This window comes from Andrographis paniculata, unplaced genomic scaffold (genome assembly GCF_009805555.1).
Source record: "Andrographis paniculata isolate CXL003 unplaced genomic scaffold, ASM980555v1 Contig86END, whole genome shotgun sequence".
In the NCBI taxonomy this organism is placed as follows: domain Eukaryota; kingdom Viridiplantae; phylum Streptophyta; class Magnoliopsida; order Lamiales; family Acanthaceae; genus Andrographis; species Andrographis paniculata.
In genome coordinates this window covers 4489981-4508890 of record NW_026137624.1, presented here as the reverse complement: position 1 = coordinate 4508890, position 18910 = coordinate 4489981, and the positions used below count along the sequence as shown (strand labels likewise).

General features: G+C 29.2%; 2 protein-coding genes across 2 annotated transcripts; one reads left to right on the top strand and one right to left on the bottom strand.

The window, feature by feature from the left end:
- Positions 1 to 620: 620 nt before the first annotated feature.
- On the top strand, positions 621 to 4020 carry LOC127242102 (ABC transporter F family member 4). Its single transcript, XM_051261465.1, has 2 exons — positions 621 to 763; positions 1493 to 4020. The coding sequence occupies exon 2, from the start codon at positions 1501 to 1503 to the stop codon at positions 3643 to 3645; it is 2145 nt and encodes a 714-aa protein (XP_051117422.1). The 5' UTR covers positions 621 to 763; positions 1493 to 1500; the 3' UTR covers positions 3646 to 4020.
- An 11997-nt stretch (positions 4021 to 16017) lies between these two features.
- LOC127242344 (classical arabinogalactan protein 9-like) lies at positions 16018 to 17741 on the bottom strand. Its single transcript, XM_051261849.1, has 2 exons — positions 17067 to 17741; positions 16018 to 16284 (listed from the first exon to the last, which is right to left on the bottom strand). Exons 1-2 carry the CDS (start codon positions 17652 to 17654, stop codon positions 16198 to 16200), a joined length of 675 nt encoding a protein of 224 aa, XP_051117806.1. The 5' UTR covers positions 17655 to 17741; the 3' UTR covers positions 16018 to 16197.
- Positions 17742 to 18910: the final 1169 nt, after the last annotated feature.

Below are 18910 nucleotides of genomic sequence, written 5' to 3'. Positions count from 1 at the left end.
TTTAAAAAATAAAATAAAATTAAAAAGCTTAAAATAGATTAAAGTGTATAATCATTTTCCAAAAAATAAAGTGACATGGTATGTGGGACGGACGGAAACAGCAACATAGACATGATTTGTGGGACAGATAAAGTAATATCTATATTATTAATAATTATTTATTTTTGTAACAATTTAATATTTTTTCCGTCTCAATATAAATCTTTTTGTTTGAGTAATAGACTTTATATAGTATAAATTAATTATTTAATAATTTTTAAAAATATTAAATTATATTTAAATATTTTTAATATTATATTTTAAATCTTTTTGTTTGAGTAATAGACTTTATATAGTATAAATTAATTATTTAATAATTTTTAAAAATATTAAATTATATTTAAATATTTTTAACATTATATTTTAATAAAATATATACAGTATAATTTAAAGGGAGATTGAAGTGTCCTTCCGTATATTTTTCGTTCTTCCTCAATTTTTTCATTTATTACTTCTTTTTCCCTCATTTTTCTTCCCAGTCGCCGCCTCGTTCCAAATAGTCAGAACCGCTGTTTCGGTTCGAAACCGACCCGGTTTCGGTTTGAACTGTAGTAGGCGGTTCGAGAACTGTCAAACCGGCGGTTCTGAACCGGATCTAGACGGAAACCCTTCTTTTATAACATATCTCCGCCGTCTCTCTATCGCTCTTTAACGTGTTTTTCGGTTCCTGCACAGATCTACCAATATTTCATATCCACCGCCGCACGGAAGTGTGGGATCTCAGGTGACCGCCGTGGGATTAACCTGATTGATGATCGGAATGTTAAATTTTAAGACTCGAAGCAATTCCTCAATAGATCTTGTTTGATAGGAATTTTTCTTCTGATTTTGTTTGAATTTATGCTTATTATTATCTATTTTTGGGGATTTGATTGAGGATATCATCTTTTCTCTGGCTAATTGTTATGGATTTACGGATTTTGCTCTGATTTAGGGATTTCGACGTAGGGAGCTTTTTGCGAAATTGAATTAGGGTTTAAAAGGTTGTGAAGCGTTTTAGTTCATTCTCGATAATTGATGTGTAGAGCAGGTTCTAAGTAAAACCTCATCATTGAATGTCAATTTAATTTTATGTCGATTGATATATAGGGTTTCTGTACTTCAGATTCTTCCCCAATTTTTTGTTTCCTCATCTCAATTTTGTTTCCTCATCTCAATTTTCCTTCCAAAAAAATAAAATTCAATAGTTAATTTAATTTCTAACCTTAAATCAAACCAATATTTAGCTTGAAAAATATTAATAATAATTTTATCAAAGAACTGTAAGCAAATCCTGTGTTTTTGCTACTATAGTCATCATATGGCGAAGTTGGATTAGCGTGATCAACTAATTGTAGATCCACTAGAGTTTTTGTTTGAAATCTGTTCAGCTTTTATGATTGATTGTGCTTTTATTTTTGGATTAATCTTGTTTGCAAATTCATTCTTCTAACACTGAATTATGGTTGATTAGCTCTAGCAATGGGAAAGAAGAAGGCAGATGATGCTGGTACTAAGGCCAAGAGTAGTAAAGAGAAGATGTCCGTCTCCGAAATGCTTGCAAGCATGGATGCGAAGCCGGACAAGCCAAAGAAAGGAGCAAGCACTACTTCCAGTAAACCGAAGCCAAAAGCTGCACCAAAAGCTTCATCCTATATCGACGGTATAGATCTTCCATCCTCTGATGAAGAAGATGAAGAGATAAATTCTGAAGAAGAACAAAAGCTGAATGAGCGGCAGAGCAGAAGTGCAGCTAAGTCTCTTGATGTTGGTGCAACTGGTAAAGAGTTAAAGAAACGCGAAAAGAAGGATATTCTTGCTACTCAAGCTGCAGAATTGGCCAAAAAGGAGGCCCTCAGAGACGATCGTGATGCCTTTACTGTTGTGATCGGTAGCCGGGCTTCCATTCTTGATGGAGAAAACGATGCAGATGCTAATGTGAAAGATATTACGGTAGATAACTTTTCTGTAGCTGCTCGTGGGAAAGAACTCTTGAAGAATGCATCAGTAAAGATTTCTCATGGGAAAAGGTATGGGCTTGTTGGGCCGAATGGGAAGGGGAAGTCTACACTGCTAAAGCTTCTTGCTTGGAGAAAGATCCCGGTGCCTAAAAACATTGATGTACTTTTAGTCGAGCAGGAGGTTGTTGGCGACGATAAAACTGCTCTGGAAGCAGTTGTTGCTGCCAATGAAGAACTCATTAAACTTAGACAAGAAGCTGCATCTTTGCAGGATGCTGCAAATGCCACCAATGGCGACAATGACGATGATGAGGGGGATGATGTGGGGGAGAAGCTCACCGAATTGTATGAAAAGTTGCAGCTGATGGGATCAGATGCTGCTGAGGCTCAGGCGTCGAAAATTCTTGCCGGTTTGGGTTTCACGAAGGATATGCAGGGCCGTCCAACAAAGTCGTTTAGTGGTGGTTGGAGGATGAGAATATCACTGGCGAGGGCGCTTTTTGTTCAGCCGACGTTGTTGCTGTTGGACGAACCTACCAATCATCTCGATCTCCGAGCTGTTCTGTGGTTGGAAGAATACTTATGCCGGTGGAAGAAAACTCTGGTTGTAGTTTCTCACGATCGAGATTTTCTCAACACCGTATGCAATGAGATCATCCATCTCCATGATCTGAAACTCCATTTCTACCGTGGGAATTTCGATGATTTCGAAAGTGGATATGAGCAGCGCCGGAAAGAAATGAACAAGAAGTTTGAGGTTTACAGCAAGCAGGTAAAGGCTGCAGCGAGATCCGGGAACCGAGCACAGCAAGAAAAGGTCAAGGACAGAGCCAAATTCGCCGCAGCTAAAGAAGCCTCGAAAAATAAGGGTAAGAACAAAGTCGATGACGACGAGCCCGTGCAGGAGGCTCCTCAGAAATGGAGAGACTACACTGTCGAGTTTCATTTCCCTGAACCCACAGAGTTAACTCCGCCACTTCTTCAGCTGATCGAAGTCACCTTCAGCTACCCTAATCGCCCTGATTTCAAGCTCTCGAATGTGGATGTTGGCATTGATATGGGCACACGCGTTGCCATTGTTGGGCCAAATGGTGCCGGGAAGTCGACCCTACTCAACCTTCTTGCCGGCGATTTAACTCCCACCGAGGGTGAGGTCAGGAGAAGCCAGAAATTGAGAATCGGAAGATACTCGCAACACTTTGTAGATCTACTGACAATGGACGAAACTCCCGTTCAATATCTGCTACGATTGCATCCTGATCAAGAAGGACTCAGCAAGCAAGAAGCTGTACGAGCAAAGCTCGGTAAATTTGGACTTCCTAGCCACAACCACTTAACTCCAATCTTAAAACTTTCCGGTGGACAGAAAGCCCGCGTGGTTTTCACTTCCATATCGATGTCGAAGCCGCACATTCTGTTATTAGACGAGCCCACGAATCATTTGGATATGCAAAGTATAGATGCACTGGCAGATGCTCTCGATGAGTTCACGGGGGGAGTTGTGCTCGTCAGCCATGATTCAAGGCTGATTTCGCGCGTCTGCGAAGATGAAGAGAGGAGTGAGATATGGGTAGTCGAGAACGGCACTGTGGAGACATTCCCGGGTTCGTTCGAGGAATACAAAGACGAGCTTGTCAAGGAGATCAGAGCCGAAGTCGACGATTGATTCGCATTGTGAATCAAATTAGGTAAGTTTTTACTATTTGCAAACAAGTTTGAATTTTGCTGCTGGTTTATGCATTTAGTGATTATATATATATATATATATATTTTGATGGAGAAATTGGAGTTTGATCGATCAATTTTGGGGGCTGATGATAATAATTCTCCACCACTTTTTATGGCTGCTGAACTTTGTTATCTCTAAATTTGATTTTATTCTTGAGTTGAGGTAGTAGTTGCAGTGGTCGTTTAAATTTTATGTATACATACATATATATATATATATTTATATAGGTTCTTGATTGTGTTTGCATGATGATCCTTGAACTGCACACTTGTAACATTACTGCTGTCTTTATAAATTAAATATTTTGCTGCATTTACTTTTGTCTTTAATCATATTAGAATTTTATTGTTTGTTTTACATAGAATTTTGATACACTCTCTGTCTCATAAGAAGGATATTATTTTCTATTTTTGTCATTTTCTTATTTAGTAACTCTACAATTATTTTTACATCACATAATCTAATAAGGGCATTTTTGTCTTTTTTATTATAAACAATATAACACTAATATTCAAAAATTTACGTGCAAACGTTACTCTTCTTTCGGGATAATATAGTGTTTTGTGAAAGGTTGGGAACCGTGCAAACTAAATAGATGTGTGTTTGAAATACAAACCAAACACATGTTCCTATGTTTGCAAGTACTTTGTTTGTTTAGGGTTTAGTAATTTTTAGTGATTTTGCTGTGAAATATGAGGATTTATGAAAGTATTATAGAGAGTGATAAATTTTTATTTTTGTTGACTTATGTTTTTATTTATATATATATATATACATATCGGGTTGATGTGATCCCTCTTGGAAGCATGTTCTAGTCGGGAGGTTCCCGATAGGTTATTCGTCATGGCATGCTTTAGTTGATGCATTTTCTAGATTTCGATTAGTGGGGCAGCATGAGCTTTATCGTTTATGTCATAGACATATTCACATTCGTCCGATGGATAGACGTGATTATATTCGTCTGTTGATCCGTGGCCTTTGGATGGTGTGCGGGGCACCAATGCGCGTCTTTAAGTGGACGCTAGAGTCTAAGGCCACGGAGGATCCTTCTATTGTCCTGGTGTAGGTGACTTTCCCACAGTTACCGTTACATATGTATCACCGGAACATGCTCTTTGTGGTAGCATTGAGGCTAGGGAAACCTTTGCTAGTTGATGCTCCGACGGCTAGGAGAGACAGGTGCTCCCATGCATTGAGATTGATGTGTCACAGTCGTTGATCGACAGATTTTTTATTGATTTGGGGGATGCCAGGATAGCGCAGAGAGAGATATATGAGAGGCTCCCTCGATATTGTGCTTCTTGTTGGACGTTGGGGCATCTTGCTGTTGATTGTCGTCGGTCGGGACCTTCTCGGGTAGCGACGGAAGCTAGGAGAGGTCTCCGGCCGGCGGAGGCTGTGCCTCCTATATATATGTATAAGGCAGACACCATATTCATTAGTACATGTTTTGACAGTATATATATAATTCAATGTAAAGAATATGATATAATTTTATGTAGCAATATTAGACTATTCAAGATTGAACAGAGTTTAAGTAAATTTGATAGGCTTTGTGGTAATGTGTACATTTTTTTTGTTTTCCAGTGCTCACAAGGAATTTGTTCTGGAGTGATTTGAAAATGAATGACCCCAAAGTTGGGTCAATTTTCATGTGTATAAATAAACCGATATTAGGCAATTCAAAATTGAAAAGAGATTTAAGGGTGTGTTCGTTTGGAGAAAATTCTCAAATTTTATTATTCATCAATTTTTTTTTTTTCTAAAAAATATCAAATTAAATACTTATTTTTTATTTTTTTATATTATATTAATAAAAATATTTACATTCAAAATATCACATTAACGACTATTTATATCATATTATACAACTATTATAATTCAAATTTTTTACTATTCAAATTTCAACTTAAAATTCAAACTCCCAAACAAACACACCCTTAGGGTACGTGAATAGGCTATTCATGTCAATATTCCATCAATTTTGATCACAATCAAATCTATTTTTTTCATTCTTGGTCCATTCAAAAATAATTATCAAAATTGATCTCATACAAAAAAAATAAATTATCATTTTTTGTCCCACCGTTTAAACTTCAACGAAAATGGCTGATGTGGCCATAACGAAAACTGATGTGGTAAGTGATATGGAATAAATACGACCGTCTTAATTATAGCACGAGCGTGTTGTTTCATATTTATACCAACACTGCCGTGTTCAAAACTAAACACGCCCTTGTTCAAAGCATAGCAATAATTAAAAATGGAAATAGTCGGCCGAGCTATATAATATTTATTTTTTCAATTTAATATATTTAATTTTATATACATTGTTTTATGGATTTAGTAATATTTAAAATTATATTTTTTTTTCTACTTGTCTTACCATTTTTAATTAATTTATTAATAATTTTTTTATAATACTTTATTTTTATTTTTTATAAAATTATATTTCTTCGATCTCAATTCAAAATATATTTTTTTATCATTTTCATTTGTATCATTGTATTCTTTCCTATTTAAAAATAAAAATATAAAATCTTACACTAGAATAAATGTCAAAAATTTATATACTTCTATTAATTAATCAAATATTATTATTTTTATATTAACTACAAAATTCCAAAATATCCTTTAATAAAGGACGGAGGAAATATATATATATATTTTCGAAAGAAGTATATATTTTTTAATATAAAATTTGAAAATAATTGCTAATCAAACTTCGATTTGTGAATATTGTAAGACCTTTTGGTTAATTACTTTCCCACATGATAGCATTAATATGTAATAGTACTAAACTATCTATGATTCAATGTCTTTCTACTACTCACTCTGTATTATTACAATAGTTTTATTTATTATTTTTATTCATCGAAAAACATTAATTTCATTTTCATAAATAATCATATATCATTATAAAATTATTCATATTTTTTCATTATTATTATATAATTGCCGCTACTTTTTACATTAATATATTCACAAAGGTAAAAAAATATTTTACCCGTACTTTTTACTTATTACAAATATAATATCAATATTTTTTAAATTTCGTGTCAAACCCAACTCATACTATAGTTCTGGAACGGAAGTAGTATTAAATTGTGTAAACCAAATTCAGAGACAATGCAACATATTTGGGCGTGTGCGAAACATGACTGATTATTGAAAATGGACTCTTTCCATATTTGTTTTTCTAACATACATATGTGTATATATATATAGGTGAGGATAGGTGGCTATAAAAGGAGAGTAAATACAAGAGACAAGTGGCGGCTAAAATTGAGCATTGTATTATAACAATACATCGTGTGCTATTAGATAACACATAATATTATAATAAATAGTATAATATATATTAATATAATACAAATACAATATATGAATAAATTGTGTCAATTCGTATTTTTGGATCGTGTTCGTGTCAGGTTGAGCCATGGGGATAACAAAAAAACTGTCAATTCGAACCCGACCCGAACCCGAAATCTGACCTGAAACCCTAGACCCGAACACGACACAAATTCTTTCAGGTCAGGTTCAGGTTGACCTGAATTAGTTTCAGGTCATCCAAAACCCGAACAAACCCGATACGAACCCGACGCGAAACAAACCCGAAATTTTTTTAAAAAAATTAAATTGACCTAAAAAATACTATAATTTTTATTTTTATTTTTATATTATTTAATATTTAAAATAATATCAATATTACTATAAATTAAAATAATAATAATAAAAATTTCAAGTCAACCCGAAACACGAAACTCAAAACCTAATCCGATTTTTATATTTCAAGTTATCAGGTCAACCCGAAACACGACCCGAACACGACACGAATTTTTTTCGTTTCAGGTTCGGGTCGACCCGATTTTTTTCAAACCCGAAAAATCCAAAACAAACCTGAAAAATTTCAGGTCGAACAGGTTCGATTTTTCGGATCGGGTTTACTTTTGACACCCTGGAATAAAACACACATGCTATAGTCTCAACAATACACAATATTACTACAGACAACACACAGTATTACTACAGACAACGCATTGTATATGTTAATATAATACAAATACAACACATAAACTAATAACACATGATATAGTCTCATACAACACACAACAATTGATTTTATCACGTGATATATTTGTATATATATATTTATTATATATAACATGTGTTGTATGTAATACTAATATATATTGTTTGTATATATAACCAACCCAGTAAACAAATGAGAGACAAAATATCAAACCCATTTATTTTTGGGTAAATTATATCACACCCCCTTGTATTTTAGTAAAAATGCACAAAACACTTGTATTTTATTTATTGCGTAAATTTTGCACGAAACACTCTATTTGTCCAAAATTGATAGCGTAAAATTTACACGGAACACTCTCTTTGTCCAAAATTGATATTTGATTCTCGATAAAGACCTAAATAACGCAAGTTTTATACAAATAAAAAACACAAAATATCTTAAATATTTTTTTGAATAAAATAATTAAATAAATAGTTGATTAATCTTTCATTTTATAGTTTTTAGAGATAAATTGTTATCTCATTTTTATAAAAACTATAAATATAAATGATTGATCAATTATTTATTTATTTATTTTATTCAAAAAAATTATTTAAGATATTTTATGTTTTTAATTTGTACAAAACTTGCGTAATTTAGGTATTTATTTAAAACTAAACATAAATTTTAGACAATAAAAGTATTTCATGCAAACTTTACATTAATACAAGAGAGTTTCCGCAATAAATAAAATATAGAATGTTTTATTAATACAAAAAAGTGTTAATTTACCCTTTTTTTTTTTTTTTTTTTTACTAAAATTTATTAAATCTAATGTTTAATTTTATTGAAAATATTATTTCTAAAATAATCTAAAAACAATAGCAATGCAAGATTTTATTTTTATTTATTTATTTATTTTATATATATATTTTTGACAATATCGATGCATGTGATGTGTGATTTCCGAGAAAGAGATAGACTAAATAAGGCCCTATATCTATACCTTAACCTGTGTCTATGTTCCCCAATTAAGTGTCTTTAATTTATTTTGTAAAAAAAAGTGAAATAACCTATATCTCATAACTATGATTGTTTTTTACGCAAAATTTTAAAAATATTAGTATTATATTGAGATATAATAAAAATAAAGTAAAAATAATTAAAATAACATTATTAGTATTATATTCCCTCCATCCCTTAACAATCTATCTATTTTTCTATTTTGGTCCGTCTCATAACAAAGTATTCATTTCCTTTTTTTTTTTTTAGTAATTGTACTATCTACCTAACATTACAAATACCCTTCTAATTTACAATATATTACACAAATGTCATTACTTTTATATCATACAATACTAATATGGTTAATTTAGTATTTTTACCTTTATTTATACTTTATCCCAATATAATATTAATATTCCCAAAATCTCGTGCATAAACAAAATGGATAGATAGATTGGGGACGGAGGGAGTATGATATAAAAGTTATGACATTTGTGTAATATATTCTAAGTTGTAAAGGTATTTGTAATGTTAGGTAGATAATACAATTACTAAAAAAGAAATAGATACTTTGTTATGGAACAGACTAAAATGCAAAAATAAATACTTTGTTAAAGGACGGAGAATATAAGAAATTATGTACCACTTTGGTATCATAATGAATAATATTTATTTTTTATATATAAATTTTTAAATATTAGTATTATATTGATTTGTAGTTAAAATGATAAAAGTACACTTATTTTTGTATTATGTAATATAAAAATAATGAAATTTGTGTAATTTATTATAAATTGTAAAAATATTTATTATATTAAATATGTAGTATAAGTTCTAAAAATAAGAAATAATACCCCTACTTTGAAACAGACAGAAATAAAAAATAATCTGCTGAGACTGAGGAGTATATAATATAAAAAATAATAAATAAAAAATATCTACAATATACTATTTTTATTTTTTTTTGAAAAAGTAGATTGATTTATCTCGTTCGTCCAATTATATTCTTATATTTTTGGCACTAGATATATATATATATATTCTATTACTTTCATCTAATTTAATTTTTTTTTTTTTCAAAGTTTAAAAAATACTTATATTCTTCTATTTTTGACGCGCATATATATATATATGTATATTCTATTATTTCCATCAAATTTAACATATATCCTCCGTCCCTTAATAATTTATCTATTTTTCATTTTGGTGTATCCTATAATAAAGTATCAATTTTTTTTGAATAATTGTATTGTCTACCTAACATTACAAATACCTTTCTAATTTACAATATATTACACAAATGTCATTATATTTATATCATACAATACTAATAGGGTTAATTTAGTCATTTTATCTTTATTTTGATTTTATCCCAATATAATACTAATATGGTTAATTTAGTCTTTTTATCTTTATTTTGATTTTATCCCAATATAATACTAATATTTCTAAAAGTGCAAAAAGCAAATAAATATATAGATATGAGACGGAGAGAGTATATTTATCTTTTTGTACAAAATTAATAAAAATGATAAGTATTTTAATTATAATAGGTAGTTTAAATATATATAAAGATAATGTTGTTGTTGTTTGGTGTAAACCAGTAAAAGTAATTATGTGATTATAAAATAGATATATTTATAAAAAAAATTAAATTTTTAAATAATTATTTTGTAATTGAATAGCTAAAAATAAAAATATATATGCTTTTAACTGGAATAATAAAAATATTTATCAAATTAATTATTCCATAATATCCTAGTAGTTAAAAAGTAAAATAAATATAATTAAAAAATGTATTAAATAATTAATAATAAATAATTGGGTAGATAGAAAAAATGATGATAAATTTGTTACTCCCTCAATCCCGCAGCATATTATAGCATGATTATTGTAGGAGCGTAAATTTAGAAAGGATATGATTAATAAATAATTTAAAATATATTAATAAAATAATTACAATATAATACACTTAATTATAAATTAAGATAAAAATAATTCAATAGCATATTTAAAATTAATATATATATTAAAAATTTAAAATATAATTAAAGTATATAATACTAATTAAAAAAAAGGTAATATAATATATGTGACGGACGAAATTAAAAAGTATATCATGATATGTAAGACGGTGGAATATTATTTGTTAAAGTAGAAATATATATATATATATGTGGAAGTAAGAATAAGAAATTTATATGTTGATAAAGTTATTTACTATTATAAATTATGTATAAATTTAAAAACTATTAAAAAAAATGACATAATTATCTTAGAGGAATAAAATATTTTTCTTTATTTTTGTCGTTAAAAAATATATATATTATGATTTAATTACTAAGAAAAACAGTAGTATATATATTTTTTTATAATATTTTTATTTTTTTAAAAAAGAAAGATAATTAGATGTCAAAGGAAATCAAAGTACTACCACTTCTATTTATTTTTGTGCTCAAATATACAAATGCATATTTTAATGAGAATTAGTATGAATTAATATTTTTTTTATATAATAAGAATATAAATTAATATTTTATTCACCCCGCCACATATTATTCATTAATGATTATTTTTTATTTTTAGTAAATTTATCGTCTTAAATATATTTAAGAAACATAAATAATTTAATTAAATATTTAACTTTTTATGTAGGACCAACTCAAAACTTTTTTGTCTGTATATCTCTTTAATAAATAAATATTTATATTATATTTAAAACTTCTCATTTTTTATAGTATTAATTTTAAGTTCATTATAAATAATTATAAATATATTTTTTTATTTATTTGTATTATATAAAATTTTGTTATCTACGAAATAATATTCATATTGCATATATTTTATTGAGATATAATTTTAAAAATATTTAAAATATCAACAATATTATTAATATCATAACTTATTAATCTACACTATCTAAAATACCTTATCTCTGACCAAATGGGTCTTCCTTGTTGGGACAAAGAGTACTATGTTTCTTTACCGGAAAAAAAAAAGAGTATTTTTTTTATAATGATTTAAAAATAAAATTAAATATAAATTTAAATGACATAAAAATAGTACTTCGTTCGAATCAAATGTATCTATTTTATTATTTTTATCCGTCCAAATAAAAAATATATGTTTACTTTCGTCATAAAATATCTTCAAATTAAATACCAAAATTCGCCCTTTTTCATTCCTTGTTTTTTTAATTCGGATAATATTAATAATAAAATAAATTTTACATTAATATACCTAAATCCGTATATAAAAATGAAATGAGACATTTGACTCGAATAGAAAGAGTATATACTCCCTCCGTCTCGCAAGAAGGTTGTCATTTAGTTTTTGTGTCATTGTACTTAATATTAAAAATATCTTTATATTTAAATAATTTATTCGAAAAATATCATTGTATTTGTATTATAAAAGGGACGGAGAATATATATATTTTATCAGTAACAATATATATTTTGTCATTTAAAACCTCAACAAACATTACTTATTATTAGAAATGGATCCTTATACTTTATTATTTCCATAGAATTTTAAAATTTACATATTATGCCCTGTATATTAAATATTTCATCCGTCTCTTAATAAATTATTTATTTTTTTATTCTAATTCGTCCAATAACAAAACATTTATTTATATTTTTAGTGATTGTATTATATACCTAATATTACAAATACCTTTTTAATTTAAAATATATTACATAAATATCATTGTATTTCTATCATATAATACTAATAAGTTTAATTTGGTTTTTTTAACCTTTATTTCTAGTACATCATAATATAATACTAATATTTCTTAAATTTCGTGCAAAAATCAAATTGATAGATAAATATGAGATGAACGGAGTATTACTTTCTGCTTCTATTCACAAAATATTTACATTTTTATTTTAAATTGTTTAATTATAAAGTAACTATTGTTTTAGTAACTATAGATCCTTTTTTTTTTTTTTTAAATATTCTTAATTTATTATAGCATTATTACTTTTATACCAAAAAGTAAGAAAAAAATTATTTTACATTATTTTTAATTACCCATTATAATTAAAATACTACTCCCTCCATCCCAATACAATAGTCCTGTTTACTATTTTTATCCTTCCCAAAACAATAGTCTTATTTTCATAAATAACTATATAACTATAAAACTACCATTATTTTTTTATTATTATTACATAATTGTCACTACTTTTTTACACTAATACACTCACAATGGCAAAAAAGTCTTTTACCCGTACTTTTTATCCACTACTAAAATAATATCAATATTCCTTAAATCTCGTATCAAACACAATCCAGAGTATAGTTTTGGGACGGAGGGAGTATTATTTTTTAAACTCCACACTAAAAATAAATATATACTGTTAAAATGGACGAAAAGAATACTCCATCATTCTCATAACAAACTATCAATTTTTCCATTTTGATTCATTTTATAACAAAGTATCAATTTTTTTTTTTAATAATTGTATTATCTAACTAACATTACAAAATACCCCTACAACTTACAATATATTACACAAATGTCATTATCGTTATATCACACAATACTAATAAAATTATTTTAGTCATTTCTATTTTATTCCTATTACATATCAATATAATATTAATATACTTTATACTCCGTATAAAAAACAAACGAACACTTACTTGTGAGACGAAGATAATAGTATTTCTTTACTAACATATAAATTGATTTGAAATCAAATATTGATTTTAATTTTATTTAAATAATACTTCATTTGGTTTAATATTATATGAGTAAATATAATGTATTTTTATTAGAAATCATACATAATAAATATTATTGATTTAATGAATAGATAGTGGAGTATTAATTATTATGAAGTAACCAACCAATCCTCGCAAGTCCAAATAAATTATAAATATATATTGCCATTTATTTACCACTACCTAAATACTCCCTCTGTCCCATAAAAATATGGGACCTATTACAGTAAATATGAGAAGGTAAAGTATAATTAGTAAATAATTAAAAAATATATTAGTAAAAATAATTATAGATTAAAATTAAAATAAGTAAATAGTTTAATTAAAATTAAGAAAATTATAATTAAAAATGCGATAATTATATTTCCAAAAATAGAAACGACAAGTTATGTGGAACAGACGAAAATAAAAATAGGGACAAATTATATGGGAATGAGAGAGTAATAAATTGATTGATTTCTATTTACATTTCCATTATTACAAATTTAATTTAAATGAAAGACAACCAACATACCCTACCAATACAATGCCATTGACCGTTGCCTCTCTACCCCTCTCATCAATGCGACAAACACCACTACTCTTTCAAGTTTCAACAAATGTATTTTTTTTTTTAAATAAATTTTTTATTAACTACTCTCTTTAACAATCTATCTATTTTTCTTTTTTATCTGTCTCATAATAAAGATATTAATTTCTTTTTTAATAATTGTACTATCTACCTAACAATACAAATACCCTTTCAATTTACAATATATTACACAAATGTCATTACCTTTATATTATACCATACTAATACGATTAATTTAGTCTTTTTACTTTTATTTATATTTTATCTCAATATAATATTAATATTTTTAAAATTCCATATAAAAAACAAATGGATATATAAATATGAGAAATAAAAATACAATAATAATAACAAATTTGAAAAGGTAAAAAGAATATATTCACAACTCAAGGTGAATTTCCATTCTACATTTGAGGTATTTTTTGTCTATTTAATTCTTTTTTTTAACAAAAATATTCCATTATTATTTATAATATGTATATATATATTTTTTCTTTGGCATACTTTTTAATTGATATAATTTAATATTCTATTTATTTGCAAATGTACTATAACTATTTAAATGTTTAATTTATTCCAAATTCTCTCATGTTATTAATTCATTCTCTTTTTTTGAAATACTTTTATTTTATATCACAAAATATGAAATTTATTCACAAATATACCACAATTAATTTATGTACTCATGTTTTCTATATTATTTTTTTTTTTTCACCATATTAAGTAATTTATATAATTTTCAAAATATTTCGTTATTATGATGAGTTATTCATTATTATTTGTATTCTGAAATCGATTTGAAATAAAATATTAATTTAAATTTAAATTTAAAATAATATTTTCATATAATATTTTGTGAAAAAATATTATATTTTTATTGAAATTTTTACAGATAAATAATATTTATTTCGTCCATTTAATAAATTTATATTTATATTTTGTGTCATTCTATTTAACATTAAAAATATCCTTATATTTTTATAATTTTTTTTATATATAAACGTCATTCTATTAGTATTATAAGACACTAATATAACTATTTTTATTATTATTATTTTTAATTTGTACTATGTTTTGATATAATAAATAATATTTAAAAGATCAATATGAAAAAAATAAATATAAATAGAGTGACGGAGGCAGTATTAATCTTACAATTTCAAAATAACAAACATATAGGTGGTATTTGTTATGTGTTTTGGTTTGAAAAATTATTTTGATACGAAATATAGAGAATTGTATAAATAATATAAAAATAATAAATATATACTCCCTCCGTTCCGAACTATAGTTTAGGTTGTATTTGACACAAGAGTGGGTAAAAATGTACGGATAAAAGACTTTTTTACCCTTGTGAATGTATTAGTGTAAAAAGTAATAGCAATTGTGTAATAATAATAATAAAATAAAGATAATTTTACAATGGATATAATTATTTATGAAAATAAAACTATTGTTTTGAGACGAATAAAAATGATAAACAAAACTATTGTATTGAAACAGAAAGAGTATAATATATTAATTTTTTAAAAAAAGTTATGTTAAAGAAACAACCCCTGAGTTAATTTAATTTAATTTTTTTTTATTGTAACATATAAAAAAGTTAAAAAAGAATGTAGTTTAATATAGCAGTAGTACTTTTAACTTTTGGGTAATTTTATTTTACTTTTATGTATTTCATAATTTTGCTATTTTGTATACATTATATATTATATTTTTAAATATTATTACTCTTATGCTTCTTGCACACTACTTTTATTTTTCTTCAATTCAATAAATCCCACAACAAAAGGTAACCGCAATCATCGCCACCCTTTAAATGCTCAAAATCCATAAATCAATCAATGGAATTTAAATATCACAAAGTAGGGACAAAAAAAAAAAAAAAGCAATACAGATAAAATAAAATAAATTGAAAAAAAAAATAAAAATTAACAACAGGTAACAGATCTGCCCCTCAAAAATCTCATCTTCAAAACACATATCCACAAAAGACCAAATACATAAATATAAATATAAATATAAATATAATAATTCTGACTATCCATCCAACCAAATCAATAATAATAATATAATAATAGTGTCGATGGGGCCCACAAGCTAAGGCACATTTATGAGATTTTTTTTCCAGCCAAAATAAATAAAATAATAAAAATCTCATGCCCTAAAACAACAATAGCCATCCAAACAGTGCCCCTCCAATTGCCATACTCACCACCTTCTGACCTCCCATCAATGCGTCTGCCCCACTCTGCACATACACAAATTTGTAAGGCCCTGTTTGGTAGGTAAACCATTTTTCCAAAATTCAATATTCCAGCTGTACTAGCTCATAATACTAATTATTTCCCTAATTATTTAATTATTCATTGTCCCTACATACAAATCAAATCTAGCAAGCGAGTAAAAAATAAATCTACAGAGTATCAGCAATATTTAAACAAGTTTAGTATCTAAGCATCAATAAATTAACAATTTTTAGTGATCTAACTATGTGGATTATTATTAATAAATTCATTTTGACTCTCACTGTACCGCACCGCACCGGAGAGGTCAGCAGGATTCGCTGTGTCCTAATACGGACGAGTTCTCTACGGTGCGGATTTAACTACAGTCTAAAATGCATATGAGAAACTGTACTGTTGTTATAGCCAAGACAGGAAATGTAAACTGTGTCGGAAAGCGGACTGCAGCTGGCACGAGGTCGTCACGTGACGATAGTGCTATTGTGCGCTGACCGAACTCGGCGCATTATAGCAGAACGGAGCTAGAATGCACTGAGTCGGTGAGGCGAACATTGTACGAGGTGGTGAGAATGTGGTTAGGGTTAGAGATCTGGAAAAACCGACAGGTGATTTGTTTTTGCATTGTCCTTTTTTAGTGAAGCAGATGTGGAGATCGTGCTGAATATTTATCTAAAAATGCGAAGATATTGCCGGAAGATTCCAGATCTGGAAACCAACAGCAGATCCGGCGCACCTTAGAGAATAGATGCATAATTACGTTAGAATGTAGCAGAGAGAAAATGCGAACCTGATCGCTGAGCGACGGAGCCGGAGAAATAGAGTCCGAACCGGCCGGTCCGGGAGCTTCGGTCGGCGGCGCGGGTGGACCGAGCAGAGCCGGAGCTGGAGCAGGAGCCTGAACCGGTGGTGCCCCAGCCGGCGCCTCAGATGGCGGAACTGAAGCCGGCGCCGGCGCCTGTACCGGCGGCGAAGACGCCGCCGGAGGAGTCGCGACTGTCGGTGCGGGAGACGGCGGAGACTGAACAGGTGCAGGTGTCGGTGGTGAGCTCACCGGCGAGGTAACCGGTGCGGTCGGCGGAGGAATAACCGGAGCTGAAACCGGTGGAGTTGCCGCCGGCGGGGGTAAAACCGGTGCGACGGCGGGGGGAGTAGAGACCGGCGTAGGAGGAACTCCGGCGGGAGGACTCGACACCGGCGCCGGCGAAGCAGCTTTAGTCGGAGGAGCAGCCGTTGTAGGCGGTGAAGCAGTAGGCGGCGGAGTTGAGCCAGTAGATGCGGCAGGAGCCTTCGCCGGAGCCGACGCCGGCGACTGACCGCCGACGGTAACGGCGACGATGCAAACGAACACTACAAAAAATGCATTTCTCCGATCCATATCGACGGCCGATCGAAATCGCAGCAATGCAGCGTAAATATGTGAGTAGAAACTTCCCGCAACAGCGTGCGAAATAAATAGCGAAAAAACCCAGAGAAGAAGGCCGCCCGCGCGTGGGACCCACGCGAGAGACGGAACAAAAATGTGTGAGTTTAACAGACTGGATTGGGGTCCACTTGGCATGTGATCGTCCGCGATCTCGCCACGTGTACCATCTTAATAAAATTAAATCAAAATTAAAAATGTAGCGTAGCCATTACAACATAAATAAATAAATATATATTTACGGCCATAATAATAATTTGTGTAATTATTATCGTAAATAGATAAATAAATTGAAATGGGTTAATAATAAGTGTGTTTCTTTTGGTTTTTCCCCGAAAAATTTAGTTTAAATTTGATATTAAAATAATATAATGAAATATAAATATATTTTTTCGAAAAACGTAAAATTTAAATACTTTATTCGTATTATTAAAAAATTGTTATTTTTTATTTTCATCCGTTTCAAAACAAAGTTACTATTTTTCAATTTAGTAACTATACTATCTATTTAACATAATAAATACTTTTTTAATTTACACTATATTACACAAATATCATTACTTTTATATTACACAATACCAATAAATGTATTTTTGTCTTTTTATTATAATTTATTATAATACTAATATTAAAAAATTTACCTATAAAAGGTAAACGATAATCTTACATGGACATGATTAGTAAAATTTAGAAAAATTAATTAAAAAAAAAAAAAAAGGCCCAATAAGACTGGTGTCGGAAGGAATCGCAATTCCTTTCCATGAAACACAGCTAAGTCGCATTTAGAGGAATAAATACATCAACATCGCACGTAACTTTCACGACACGTTTTCGAAACAACAGTAAAACAGAAAACATTTTTTTTTGATTCGCATAAAATTATGGTGACAAAGAAGTGAATTTATTCATTAATTGAAATTTAATTTTTTTTAAATTACAGAGTAATAATATTGGTGCGGTGCGAAGGGTGTGACGGTGTATTATTGTCTTGGAGTATTAGGAGGAGCAAGAAATGGTGACAGCTGGAATGGGTAGTGCGTGGGGCCGGTGGGTAACAGACAAATAGGATAAGGACACGTGTCTGGAAGCGGCGATGAGGGTTACGGGAGCCTTGCTAATTTTAGCTGGAGGGGCATCGGCATCGGCAGGCCCGACCACACCACACCGACAATGTATGGGCCATTATTGCATTGCGTTACATCTACTTGTAA